This window comes from Falco punctatus (assembly GCF_963210335.1).
Source record: "Falco punctatus genome assembly, chromosome: 14".
Classification (NCBI taxonomy): Eukaryota; Metazoa; Chordata; class Aves; order Falconiformes; family Falconidae; genus Falco; species Falco punctatus.
The window spans coordinates 12,086,181-12,098,483 of NC_137594.1; the positions used below are offsets into that span (position 1 = coordinate 12,086,181).

Consider the following 12,303-nt stretch of genomic DNA (forward strand, 5'->3'; position numbering starts at 1 on the left):
TTTCCAGAGAAGAGAAAAGTTTCTCAGAGCATGTCTTCACAAGACATAGAGCATCGGGAGTGAGCACCGTCACAGAGTGGAAAGTTGCCCACCAGGCAAAGACCAGTGATTGTATCATAGACAGGGAAATGGAGTCAGTCTGGTCACGGTGCTTTCTGTAGCTCTTGAAGACAGTGATGGATGAAGACTCAGTGTAGACAGACTGCTTTTTTCTTACTCTTTTGATATCTTTCAGACTTTAACATGAACTATCTACTATTATCCTAATTTTACAGCTGGGGACAGACAGGTTACGTGACATGCTCAAGATCACGTGAGCAGTGTGTGTCAGAGTGAGAAACTGCACCTGGATCTCTCCATTGTGAGGCTGTTGCTCTTGGCACTGCATCCTCCTGACTGTAAACAACACATCCAGATTGACTTTGCCTGTGTCCTTTCTATGCCTACAAATGGTAAGTTTTCTAAACAAATCAAAGAAACAAAAAAGTCACTCCTCCAATATGTATGTCCAATCCTTCTGCACACTGTGGCATGATGTACCTTAGAGGAGTCTGCAATTAACACAAGTAATTACCCCTTGCTGCAGAGACTCTTAGACATCACTGGCTAAGAATCTAGATGAAACTTTCGCCTTGTTTACTGAGTGCCCGATGTGCAATTCAGAATGGATTTGGGTGGTATCTGCAGGATAAATTAACTTACAACCAAGATGAATACTGCATACTCCTTGGTGCCATTGTCACGATTTGGCCACCACTGGGGGTTTAATACCAGTAGAGAGAAGTCAGGGAAATAATTAGGTAGGAAAAGTAGTCATCAGCTATTGCAGAGGGGTTCCTTGTGGTTGTCAGAGTTTGCCTCTTACACTCAAAAAAGGTTTAATATAAAGGCTGACAAAGGAGTGGGTATCCATAGTTTGTTGGGACACGCGCAGGTTCTAGGTGTGTTCTTGGTCTTCAGCTTCATTGAAGATCAGCAGGAGTGGGATTTTCCAAAGTGCCCAGGGAACCGTTGGTCATGGATCCCAAGGCACAAGAGACTCGGGGCATGCCTGACAGTCCCGTTCAAAGCAGCGCAGGTACTGAAGGCCCGGCTTTCAGTGGAGGAGCCTATCCCTTTGACTCCAGTTCGCAAACCTACCACTGACTTCTGCTGCTCCAGATGTGTGCTGTGGGCTGCTGCTTTTAACCTGGCAGTGTTGCCAGAGGCACTGGTCACCTGGCGCTTTGTGACACAAAGAACAGCCATTAATTGAAACTCATCAAGCAAACAGCCACTTCTGGTTGCTGTGGCTCTGTTTTCAGCTCTTCAGCTCTAAAGTGAGGCTGACAATTTTTTGCTGATTTCTCAGACCTCCAATTGAGTTTTGTTAATTAATATTTGTGAAGTACTTAGGTGTTTTCAGGTTTATGGTGATCCAGAGTAGTATTATTACTGTTGGTATTATTAAGACTAATAATACTGCTAATAACCTTAGTGAGCCTGGCAAAATTCAATTTGACTAAAATCCTTGCCACAGATGAAAAAAAATAACTCCAGTGATGTGAGGGGGTACGTGACTCAGTTACCAGTAACTGCTGTTTACAAGGGGCAGGAAGAGTGTATTTGCTCAAATGAAAAAAGGTCAAGGCAGAGGCCCATTTGCTGTTTGTTAATAAGTAATCTAAAGTGCAACACAGCTTTACTGTAACAAATCAGCCTGGCTTAGTTTTGCTTCCATCACCATTATTTTCAATCCAGTTCTGGACTAAAATACCAATTCAAAAATAGTACACATTCTCATAGATTTTCAACATCTCCAAATCTATGCAGAGGATTTGTAACCAGGGAACAACAGCAACAACAACAAAAAAATCTCCTTTCCATATTTTTGCCAGTGTTTGTCTCGGGACACTGTAGGCAACCAACGCTGAAATATCAGATAGGGCATTATTTATCTCCTGGGAAATTCTCCTTTAGGCTCAGACCTGTGTGTCTTCCGTGTGGAATTGTGCCAGTCAAGAGCTGTGGTGTAGCCGGCTTGCTTACAGCCACCCCACCAAGTTACTGATGTAACTTACAAAACCACCTACGTCATCTCCGAATCTGGCTCAGATTCAACAGTTAAAATTCAAACGTGGGTGCTAGAGAACATCCTTCTTCCAAGTGACTGAGCATATGTGCACTTTATGCATTGCAACCCCTGCCCTATCACTGTCTTTTGCAAAAAAAAATAAAAAAAGAAAAAGAAAAAGAAAAAAAAAGTCATTTTCTAAGCAGCACTTGTCTTTAGCCACCGAGCAGTATTCTGGAAAAGGGCTGGAGTCTGTCCTTTGTGGTTCATCTACTGGCTGCAGGTAGGATTCACTAGAAAAAATTTTGCCATTAATAAGCCACTTAAAGTACTTATCAAAAAATCAATAGTTGTGCCAGCTGCCAGCTCACCACAGCTTCTCATTTGTAACCCTTGGTATTCATGTCCTTCAACTGTACTGGCCCGAGGCACACATCTAGCCCTCAAAACAGGGAATGTGATGTGCACAGTGCTAGAGCAGGCATAGCCAAAGCGCAGACACATGGCACTGTTGGTGTGCACCCAGTGCCGGTTTGTTGGGGGGTAGCAGAGACACACACACACACACACAGAGTCACCTTTGGAAACAGAAACCATGCAGATTGCAAACTTGAATTCCTAGCTTCCTGAAATGCAATTTTGAAAGGCAATGATCCTTTAACAAACCAACCACCCCTGCTCTGGCGGTCCCAACTGCCTGTTAACCCAGGGGGAGGGAAGGAGGTTGGTGAGAAAGGTATTGCTTGCTGGAGCAGGTCATGTTTGGCTGCGGGCTCAGAGCATCTTTCCAGTGCCTGGGCCTTAACAAAGAGTCTTCTTGAGCCCTGTAGTCCTAGAGGGCACCGGGGCCTGCCTCTATCCAAGGCAGGGCCACGCGAGCAGGGAAGGGGAGGAATGGCCTTCTACAGAGCTGCCCCTCTGGCACCGGGTAGGAGACAGTGACCGCAGCAGATGCTGATGTGAGGAAACAGTAGAGTATACAGGGAAGAACACACATAGGAGCTGTTGTAGGGTCTTGGTAGTGGCATGGAAAGAGGATTCATGCAACTGAGTGCTCACCATGTCAGGAGGCAGCACCAGTGGCTGCGAGCTGCCAGGAAAGGGGTCTCTTGGATGCCCCAGAGCCCTCATGTTTACCTTGCTGTTCTGTGTTATTGACACAAGAAAGGGAGGAGGGGAGTGGAGGACACATGGTGTCCTGGGGAAGCAGGCATGGCTGGTGCTGCCCTGTGTGTCTGTACCTGCATGGTGGGCTGCAGCTGGGTGGCTGGCCAGCGGTGCTGTTCAGAGATCCCTGAACTGATCTGGTGTGTGCGGGATATTCATCCCAGAGCGCCTGGTGTGGGCAGCAGGGAGTACTGCGGAATTGACGCTCACTTTTAGGAAATCTGTCTGAGCTGGGGATGTCTTGAAGCATAAGCAAGGTTAAGAGGATGGTAGCATGAAGTCCTACATCCCATGGGTCCATGCTGCTCTGAAGGAGGACCTGGCCATTGCCTACATCACACATTGTGGCAGGGAGAGCAGTAGGTGTTACTACCTGGCAGCCTTTGTGAAATGGTGATGCCACATGAAAATGCACATGTTCGTTACTCATGAGATACACGTTCGCTGCCCATCCCTGCCTTTCTGCAGTAGTATACACCCAGGGTGGTGGAGCTTTCTGCTCCTGTCCCTGGATGTTGTGCTATTTCCTCTCATTGTGCTTTGTGCTGGGTAACATCTATTGTTTCTGAATTGCCTAGTGAGTTGCAGGAGTCTTTAACAACACTGGTACACTCTTCCTCTAAAGACCAGTGAGGATTTACTTCTCCCCTTACAGCAGTGGGAAAACTGGGGTAATAGGATGTCAGGTGACTCTCTTGAAGCAGTGGAATTAGCTAGAAAGTGTTAAGTATTCCCTGAACATTAGTCATCACCGCCGTGTCACCCCTCAGTGCCATCATGACAGTGAACTTCTGGACTGTACAGTCTTCTGCACACAAAGGAGAGGCGTTTAATGAAAAGCAAGCCCAGTGCTGCAAACGCCACTGTGGAGACATACATTCTGTTCTAACTGGTAGCCAGGATGCCTGGGAAAATATGCAGGTGGTTTCAGAAAATCCTAATTAGCCTATTATCACAGAGGAGAGGGGGAAAAACACCCCTCCGGAGTTTCTCCCCCATGACCACCTGTTAGTTTTCCCCCTCAAGCTATTACCGGTTTGCATGGGGTGGCATACTAAAGCCCTGCAAACAGTGCTGTGAATCAGAGCTCTGCACTGCTGTTGCTGGACCAAGCAAGCTTCACTGATGGGAATAGCATGGTGACATGCTTCCTCAGCTTGTACCTTGAAGCTTCATGCACCTGGCATTCATCAGCCTCAGAGGAAGTTCTTGTTTTTGCCGAATCACTGCGCTTTGCTGCACCTCAGTTTGTGGCAGAGGTGAGCCCCTCTTGTTTATCCACTGGCTTCCTTCTGTATAGTTTGTGTAGCCCGTAGCCCTTCTACTAAAGAGAGGTTTTGCTCACAAACTGCCAATTTGCGTACATCTAGAGATACTCAGGTATCTAGCTGTGCTTCAGGAGTAGCCCAAGGTAACCACACAAAGGCTATACTATGTTAGGGGTCGAGTGCCAAGCCTGCTCCTTGTCTGCTGTCCCCTTTGGCCCTTACAGTTTGACCAGCGTGTACACATGCAACACAGTAAAAATGCCAGCCAACCTTCATGGCGCCGCGTGTCGGCCTTTTGTGTGCGCCCTGCGGTACCCATAGCCCTCTGTAGCTAACGGTGGTCTTGGGGTTGGACCCACCAGTGGCTGTGTTTCTGCTTCTGCTTTGTGCTGAGCTGTGGAGGAGACAAGTCTCTTGAGAGCAGCAGCTGTAATGCCCTACAGCTCGGTTGATAGCTGCCCCTGCTTTTAGCTGGAGAGTCCCTGATATTGCCTGCAATGGCGAGCGCAATGGCAATCCAAAGATGAGCTGTGGCATTAGTGATAGAAACATGGTGGGGCTCTTTTTGGCTGAAGCTCACAGTTCAGAAGCATTTTCTTTTTTCATTCTGAGGTATAAGGAGGTATTGGCTCCGAATAGTGGCATGGGGGCAATGTGAAAAGCTTTGCTCTTTATCCTGGCATCTCAGAAGGAAGCCTGAGAGTGTTTATTAGAAGCGACTTGGCCTGTGGCTCTCTCCTGGTGTCTTCTGTGTGTGTACTGGGTGTGCTGAGTGGTTTCCAAAGGAACTTTATGAGTGCTGCAGCAAATGGGGAAATTCACTGTGGAACAGTTGCCGCAGTAAGTGAAACTTAGAAACAACTTTTGCATTTGTGAGCAAAGTGTGACATTTTCCAAAGCATTTTTCTGCATTTGGTCCAGGACAGAATCACTTTCTACCACTGCAAATATAATTTGTGTAGTAAAAACGGAAAACAACCAGAGCAAGCTGCACACTGTCATTAATTTGGTCTCGATGGAAGCTTGTCCAGTTGGACGTTTCCTCTGAGAAATGTCATCATTTGCACATTTTTATTGTAAAATAATTCTTATGCTCATGAAAAAGGTTTCTAATATTTATGAGCAATGCAAACAGATACAGAAAGCATTTTGCTGTTTCATAGAATCATAGAATCATTTAAGTTGGAAAAGACCTGTAAGATCATACAGGTCTTGGTCCATAAATGGTCCAACCATTAACCTAGCAAGTTCACTAAACCATGTCCCCAGGTGCCACATCCACACGTCTTTTAAATACCTCCAGGGATGGTGACTCCACCACTTCCTTGGGCAGCCTGTTCCAGTACTTGACAACCCTTTTGGTGAAGACATTTTTTCCTAATATCCAATCTAAACTTTCCCTGGTGCAACTTGAGGCTGTTTCCTCTCACCCTGTCACTTGGGAAAAGAGACTGACCCCCACCTTGCTACAGCCTTACAGCTAGAGAGCGGTAAGGTCCCCCCTGAGCCTCCTCTTCTCCAGGCTAAAGAAACACCCGCAGTTCCCTCAGCTGCTCCTCATAAGGCTTGTGCTCCAGACACACAACTTCACCAGCTTCATTGTACAGTTCTCCCCCTTTTTTAGAAGGAACAAAGCTGCTTCCCCCAGATGGTCCTGGATGAGACAAATGCACCGATGTGTGTTACGGAGAGAGCATTATCAGGGAGGGAGTTGGTGTGCTGCTGGGGTAGGGAAAGGCTGTTTCTCTGTAGCGATAGCAGCAGTACAGATTTTCCCCAAGGCTTTCTCCCTTAGCATGTGCTAATTCATGAGACTCCTCATGTTATGCACCAAGACCTGGGTGCTGAGGCTGAGTAAGTATCTGGTGTAGCCACTTGCAGATGCAATTACAAATTTTTTAAGTTATACCCAAGAATATTTTGATGTTTCGGTATTAAGATCTGTGTTTCTTGATTGCTGGTGCCCAGCTTTGACTTTAGAGCCAGCAATCCCTGCAGTGCGCATGAGGCAAGCCTGGCACTTCCACATGAGGACCAAAACATTCAGCGTGGTGGCCAGAGAGGCTGATAGGGAAATTTAAAGTCTTAAATGCTACTGCTGCAACAACCCAGCCGACAGCTTCTCTGGAAGGTGAGTACAGACAGCCTTTCTGTCCCAGCAAAGATGCCTAATCCGAAACACAGATTACCAGCAGCCAGGAAGTGGCAAACAGGGTCACTGTTCTCCTCAGGCTGTTTGTTCCCATCTCCCTCTAGCAGAACACCCGACCACAAGGCAGGGAGCTGGACACTCCTAGTCCGCTCTCTGCTGAGGATCTGCTGCTCTACAGCAATGCGCTGTTGAATCATAGTGCCAGAAAGCAAGCGTGCGTGGGGAGCATGGCTGTCCTACCGACTGGTTCGAGCATTCACATGGGAGTTTGAGATTCTGGACTCTGCTCCCAGGACTGTTTACGCATTTTACATGATACAGTCACCAGGTAACATATAATCCCCGATCAAAGCCCTCAGGGGATTTAGGCAAAGCAACGCCCAGTTTCTTGATCCTGATCAGACTTAGGTGTGAATTGGGCTGAGCTGCTTGGCCCTGTCAGGACTGGGGCAGTTCTGGGCATGCACAAAGGTGGAACTCTAGATAGCTGATGAGCTTGAAAATATTAAAAAAAGTTGGGAGATTGAAGGGACCAGATAGTGGGAAGGACCTGGGAGCTGCAGTGGGATGCATATGCCAGCATTTCAGCCTGAAGTGCAGATATAGGGTAAAACACCAGGCACTCCAGTAACAAAGTCCTCTTACAGGGAAACTTGTTCTCACAGATTCCTGAAGTAGAAACTTATTTACATAACCATTTTATGTGCTTTTTAAAAAAAGAAGTCCCATCCTAGCCAGTGCGTTTGCTTGGTTTTGTTTCTACTGGGCTGCATGTGCTGAGCTGCACAATGGTAGCTGCCATATGACTAGCTTGTTATTCTTACCAAGCGTGACAACTGCTGTAGCGAAATCAAGAGCAACCTGCTCTAATGTAAACTGATTTCAGATTGCCCCCGGCAGTCCCAGCTACCTCATCTAACCTCTTTTTTTGCCAGTCTTTTTTCTTTTTTTTTCTTTTCTCCCCCCCCCCCCCCATCTTCTTTTTTTTTTTTTTTTTTTTTTTTTTTACTGAGGACGCACCCTATGCTTTCTCATAAGGTGTTTTATCACGCTGGCTGTTGTGCGACCTACAAATGAGCCTCTCTGGTATTATCCTTAGTGTATCCCAAAGCCACGGACCCTCCAGCAAATGCAGACTCCAGCTGCCTGTCCGCTCCAGGGATGAGCTCTGCAGTGGCTGATGACTGCACCCAAGAACACCTAGCTACAAAGCACCAAAAGATGTTTGTCTGGCCCTTGACGGGCTGTTGTATCCTTGGTACTCCACCTGCATGTTCCGAGAGTGCTGCGGCGCTGGATAAATGCAGACAAAGAGAGGCTCAGGCTCATTCAGAGCGACACTGCTGTCACGCTGAATATGTGCCAGGTACCAAGTGGGAAGAGGTTGTGTTGGTAAGGGAGCTGGGGGCATCGGGGAGTGGATTTGGGGCAGGGAGCGCTGTGGGAGAAGCAGTCCAATTTGCCGATTGTAGCTGCCAGATTGGTGTGTATGATGGGTGTGATATAAATTACTATCTATAAATAAATACCACAACAGCATTTTAATGAGGTGTTTTCTAGTAGCACTTGTCCAGGCTGGTAGTGTTATGTTAAGGCTGGAGAAGTATCTCCAAGCAAACTTCTTGGCTAAACCTTCATAAACATGGTCTCACCCAAGATCTAACTATGATTTGTTTGGATAAGAGGTTTTGCTTGTTTGTTTCTGAACATACTTTCAAATACATTTGGGTTTTTACTTTTATTTATTTATTTTTTTCCTTCTTGGCCCAGGTTTTATGTCGGTGTCACAGAACCTAACATGCTGAGATAGGGGACGAAATCTGGTGCCTTTTCTGAGCATTTGTTGTTGCTCGGACAACAAGAAGCTTGCAGAAGGGCTGGGTCATCTGGGGCTTTGGCGGTGGGGGGCACTTGGGCCTGTGACTCGTGGGAGTGACCTGCGTCTCTGCAGAGACTGGCAGGTAAAAATATCCCGGCGCGTCTCAGGGAGTGCCGTGTTCTTTGCTTTTCCTGCGGCGCTGAGATGCCTGGCATTGCAGCCAGTGCTGTTTGGAGGCATGGTCTCGAGGACCCTTGCCCCACATTTGCAGTGTGGTTCTGCTGGGACTCAGCAGCCAGCTCTGATTATGATTTTTTCCATGGCAGCTAGCTAGTTTGCTGAACTTTTGGCAGCCTGGGCTGCTGGACAAGTGGCTGCACATAAACAGTGCACAGCACAGCGTGCCGGGTGGGACTTGGCCGCGTGCACTGTAGCAGCCCACGCGCGCTGTGGGGTTGCACTGCACATACACACTCGGTATTTGTCCTGGTCTCGAGTCCCCCCCGGTGCTGTGTCTGATCCTGGAAGGCTGTCCCCAGCACACCCCAGTGCACAGGCTGCTGCGTACCTCTACGCCGGGGTAGGTCCAGGGCTAGACATGGGCTGTGGTTTTTGATCTGCACCAAAGAGATCATGGTGGCAGGTAAATCCTGAGGCAGGGGTTGGGTTTGGAGGCTGGATCTCAGGCGTTACGTTCATATTTCAGGCCAGAGCAATGGTTTCATCAGAAGGCCTCTCAACGTGTTACGTTGCCACCACAAGAATGTGTGAGTTGCATATATCCAAAACAGAGCTGAGAAATAGTCTTTCTTATGCTAGCTCTGAACTGAGGAGGCTTTTGCAGATTTGACTCCAGTGTATTAACAGCAGGACTTTTTCTGCTTAATTTGAAGATCTGGGAGAGAAAGTTCAGTTCTTTTATCCTTAAATATAAAACCTCTGAAGTCTCTTGACTGTCTGGACTTGTGATGCAGACTCAGAATTCATTCTTGTTATAAATAAATAATTGGCAGGTGATGCTGTAGAGATAACAGCTTCCATTATTTTGAGGAATCATTAACACCAGCGAGGTCTCCCTGATCAACAGCTATTTAAAAAAAAAAAAATCAAACGCCACTACAAAACCACCCACAAAATAATATCAGTTGGAAGGCATATTTGGAGGGCTGCACTCCAACCTCCTCAAAGCGGGGCTAACTTCAACGTTAGCTCAGGTAGCTCAGGGCTTCGTCCATTAAAATTCTGAAATCTCCAAGGATTGGGATTTCACAAACCTCTCTGGGCACCTGCTCCAGTTTAGCCACTCTTATTTTGAAAAAAATCTTTTATGATGTCCAGTGGAATTTCTGCTGCTGCAACTCACGGTCATTGCTGTTGTGCTGTGAGCCTCTGGAGAGCCTGGCTCTGTTCTCGCTCGGGGTGCGATGAGGTGCCTCCCCGCAGAGGCGTGCTGCCAGCGCCTCTTCGGCCTTTTGTCCATCAGGGCCCCAGGGCCTTATTGTAGCAAAGCTGCTTTCTCTAGCCGCTCGCTTCCCAGCCTGTGCTGTCACACCCCTGTGCTGTGTCAGGTGCAGACTTTACGTTTGTCCTTGCAGAATTTCAGAGGATTTTTTTCAGACTCATCTTCCAGATTGCTGAAGACCACCTGAATGGCTGCCTTGTCCTGCAGCATAATAACCTACAGCCCCTATTCAGTGTCACGCACAAACTTGCGGAGGGACCGTTCTGCTCTGTCGTGCAGGTCACTGGTGGAGACTGGCCCTAGCATTGCCACTCGAGGCATGCCATCTGTTAATGCCAATGAAACATCTAGTTGTTGACCATTATTATCCTTTGAGCTTCGTGGCCCAGCTCTGAGCTTTTTTCAGCTGGGTTGTGGTCTGTCTGTTCAGGCAATACCACCCCAGTTTGGCCTATATGGGAGACAATGTCAAATGCCATGCTAAAACCAGTGACATCCGCTGCTTCCCCCACCTTCACCTTGTCCATCCAGCCTGTCACTCCAGCACAGATGACAAGCACGCTGGGCCCGTACAATTTGTCTGTAGTAGATCCATGCTGACTGTTCCTGGCTAACTTCTTGTACCTGAACATGGCTTCTGTGTGGACTTGCTCCGTGATACTCCCAGGAAAAATGAACTGATATCTTATGTGAGACATCTTCATCTTTGCTAATGTTTTGGCTAACCCCTTTCAGCAGAAGCCTGTTGATTACGTGTTGAGTTTGTGAGACCTTCAGCTTGAGCCTGCAGTGTTGGTTGAGAGTTTTTTGGTAGGGAGTGGTTGAGCAGGTCAAATTCAGAAGTAACCTAACCAAGACACACCTATTTCTCCTCTGTTGGGAATCCTTTTCCTCCCAGCCTTGCCACCAAGGATGATCTTCGTGCCGTTGTTGCCATGGCCTTTGCGTTACCTGAGGGCAGGAGCCCTAAGGGGAGGAAACGGGAAAAGAGAAGGAATGAGGCTGCCAGGCCAAGAGACAGTGGAGTGTGGCCCCTGGCAAGGATTCAGCAAGTTTCAGTAAAAGGAAGAAATCAGGAAGAAGAAAGGGTAAAGTCACCTGCATGGAGTGCTAGGGATAGGCATGGTTGTTTCTAGAAAGCATGAGTAGTTCAGTCAACTGGAAGGGCCGGGCACTTGCCAAAATACACATTTGCACAATGGCCTGTAGTAGTTTGAATTCACAGAAGACCGTTGAGTTTCACTGGATGGAACTTTGGCTCGCTGGGATGTGGAGCACAATGCTGGGGCGAGTTCTGCTACAGAAAGTAAGAAACAAAATGTCTGGAAATCTGCTCAGTCTGACTGCGGAGCCAGAGCAGGGTGCACACTGCTTTGCTAAGCGGCCGTGCCCTTGGACGGCTGGAGGCTCACTGCTGCCACCGGGGCCTGGCTGCAGCCATGGTGCCAGCTCCCAGCCAGGGGGGCGTCTGTGGCATCCCCTGCCTCGCCGGGGGCTTCCCCATGGGCTCCGGCGCCTGGAGCCCCCCCCGGCCCCCTCCTGCCCTGGCCTGGGGGGCTGCAGGGCTGTTGCTCTCCCACGGGCTCCCTCCCCTCTCCCCCTGCAGCTGCTCTTGCGCAGGAACTTTCCCCCTTTTGAAACCCGTTATCCCAGAGGCGCTGCCAGCGTCGCTGCCGGGCTCGGCCTTGGCCAGCAGCGGGTCCGTCTGGGAGCCGGCTGGCATCGGCTCCATCGGGCACGGGGGAAGCTGCTGGCACCTTCCCACAGAAGCCACCCTGTGCCCCTGCGAACACAGCCCTCCACACAAACCCACTGCACATGGAAGCGCTGTGCAGGCGCTGGGCCCGCCTCACAGGGGGCCTTGGGGGATTCCCTGCAGCCTTCATGGCTGGAAAGATGGGCAGAGCCGGCACATCCCTTGTGACTGCAGTGGGACCGTGTACTTGCTACTGAGGCACGAGGGAGGTGCAGCGGTGGGAGGTAGTGACCGTGTAGGAACACTTGGGCATCCAGCATCGGGCATGTCTGGCTGATTGGAAGAACATGCGTAACGCTGTCATCTTCTGTTGTACCCATGTGATTGTATTTCTGGGGTGGGCTTACATTTGTAATCTCCTTACTAGCACATTAGAAGACCTGTAACAGTGACGGACAGAAAAGGAACTAGGACGTTCGTGTAGTGACAGCGCTGCTGTGGAGCCATGTCTCACGAAGGAGACAGTCTCAGGGTTTAGATTCCTCCGCACGGCAGGCTGAGGTTTCCCGGTCCCAAGGTAAGCGTGCGTACCAGCGCACTGCAGTCCCTCGTGCCCTAATGAAACCTGACTTGCTGGGTCACCCTCCTGCAATGACACATCATTTGAAGTTGTTTGCTTATTACAG

The 12,303-nt window shown here is 48.7% G+C and overlaps 1 protein-coding gene across 12 annotated transcripts in view; it reads left to right on the forward strand.

The window, feature by feature from the left end:
* Window positions 1–12,303, forward strand: part of LOC308053598 (uncharacterized protein) — a gene marked incomplete at its 5' end in the record, with an annotated part of 167,067 nt that overhangs the window by 35,869 nt on the left and 118,895 nt on the right. For 3 of the 12 annotated variants that reach the window (XM_080365043.1, XM_080365040.1, XM_080365042.1), the window contains 2 exons: window positions 276–6,619; window positions 7,740–8,381. In XM_080365043.1, coding sequence (XP_080221169.1) covers window positions 276–336 — 61 coding nt within the window. In that variant the 3' untranslated portion in view covers window positions 337–6,619; window positions 7,740–8,381. Of the gene's footprint in view, window positions 1–275; window positions 6,620–6,747; window positions 7,602–7,678; window positions 12,195–12,303 lie in introns of those variants that run through there. The other 9 variants (XR_013923682.1, XR_013923683.1, XR_013923684.1 and 6 more) reach the window with 9 other exon arrangements.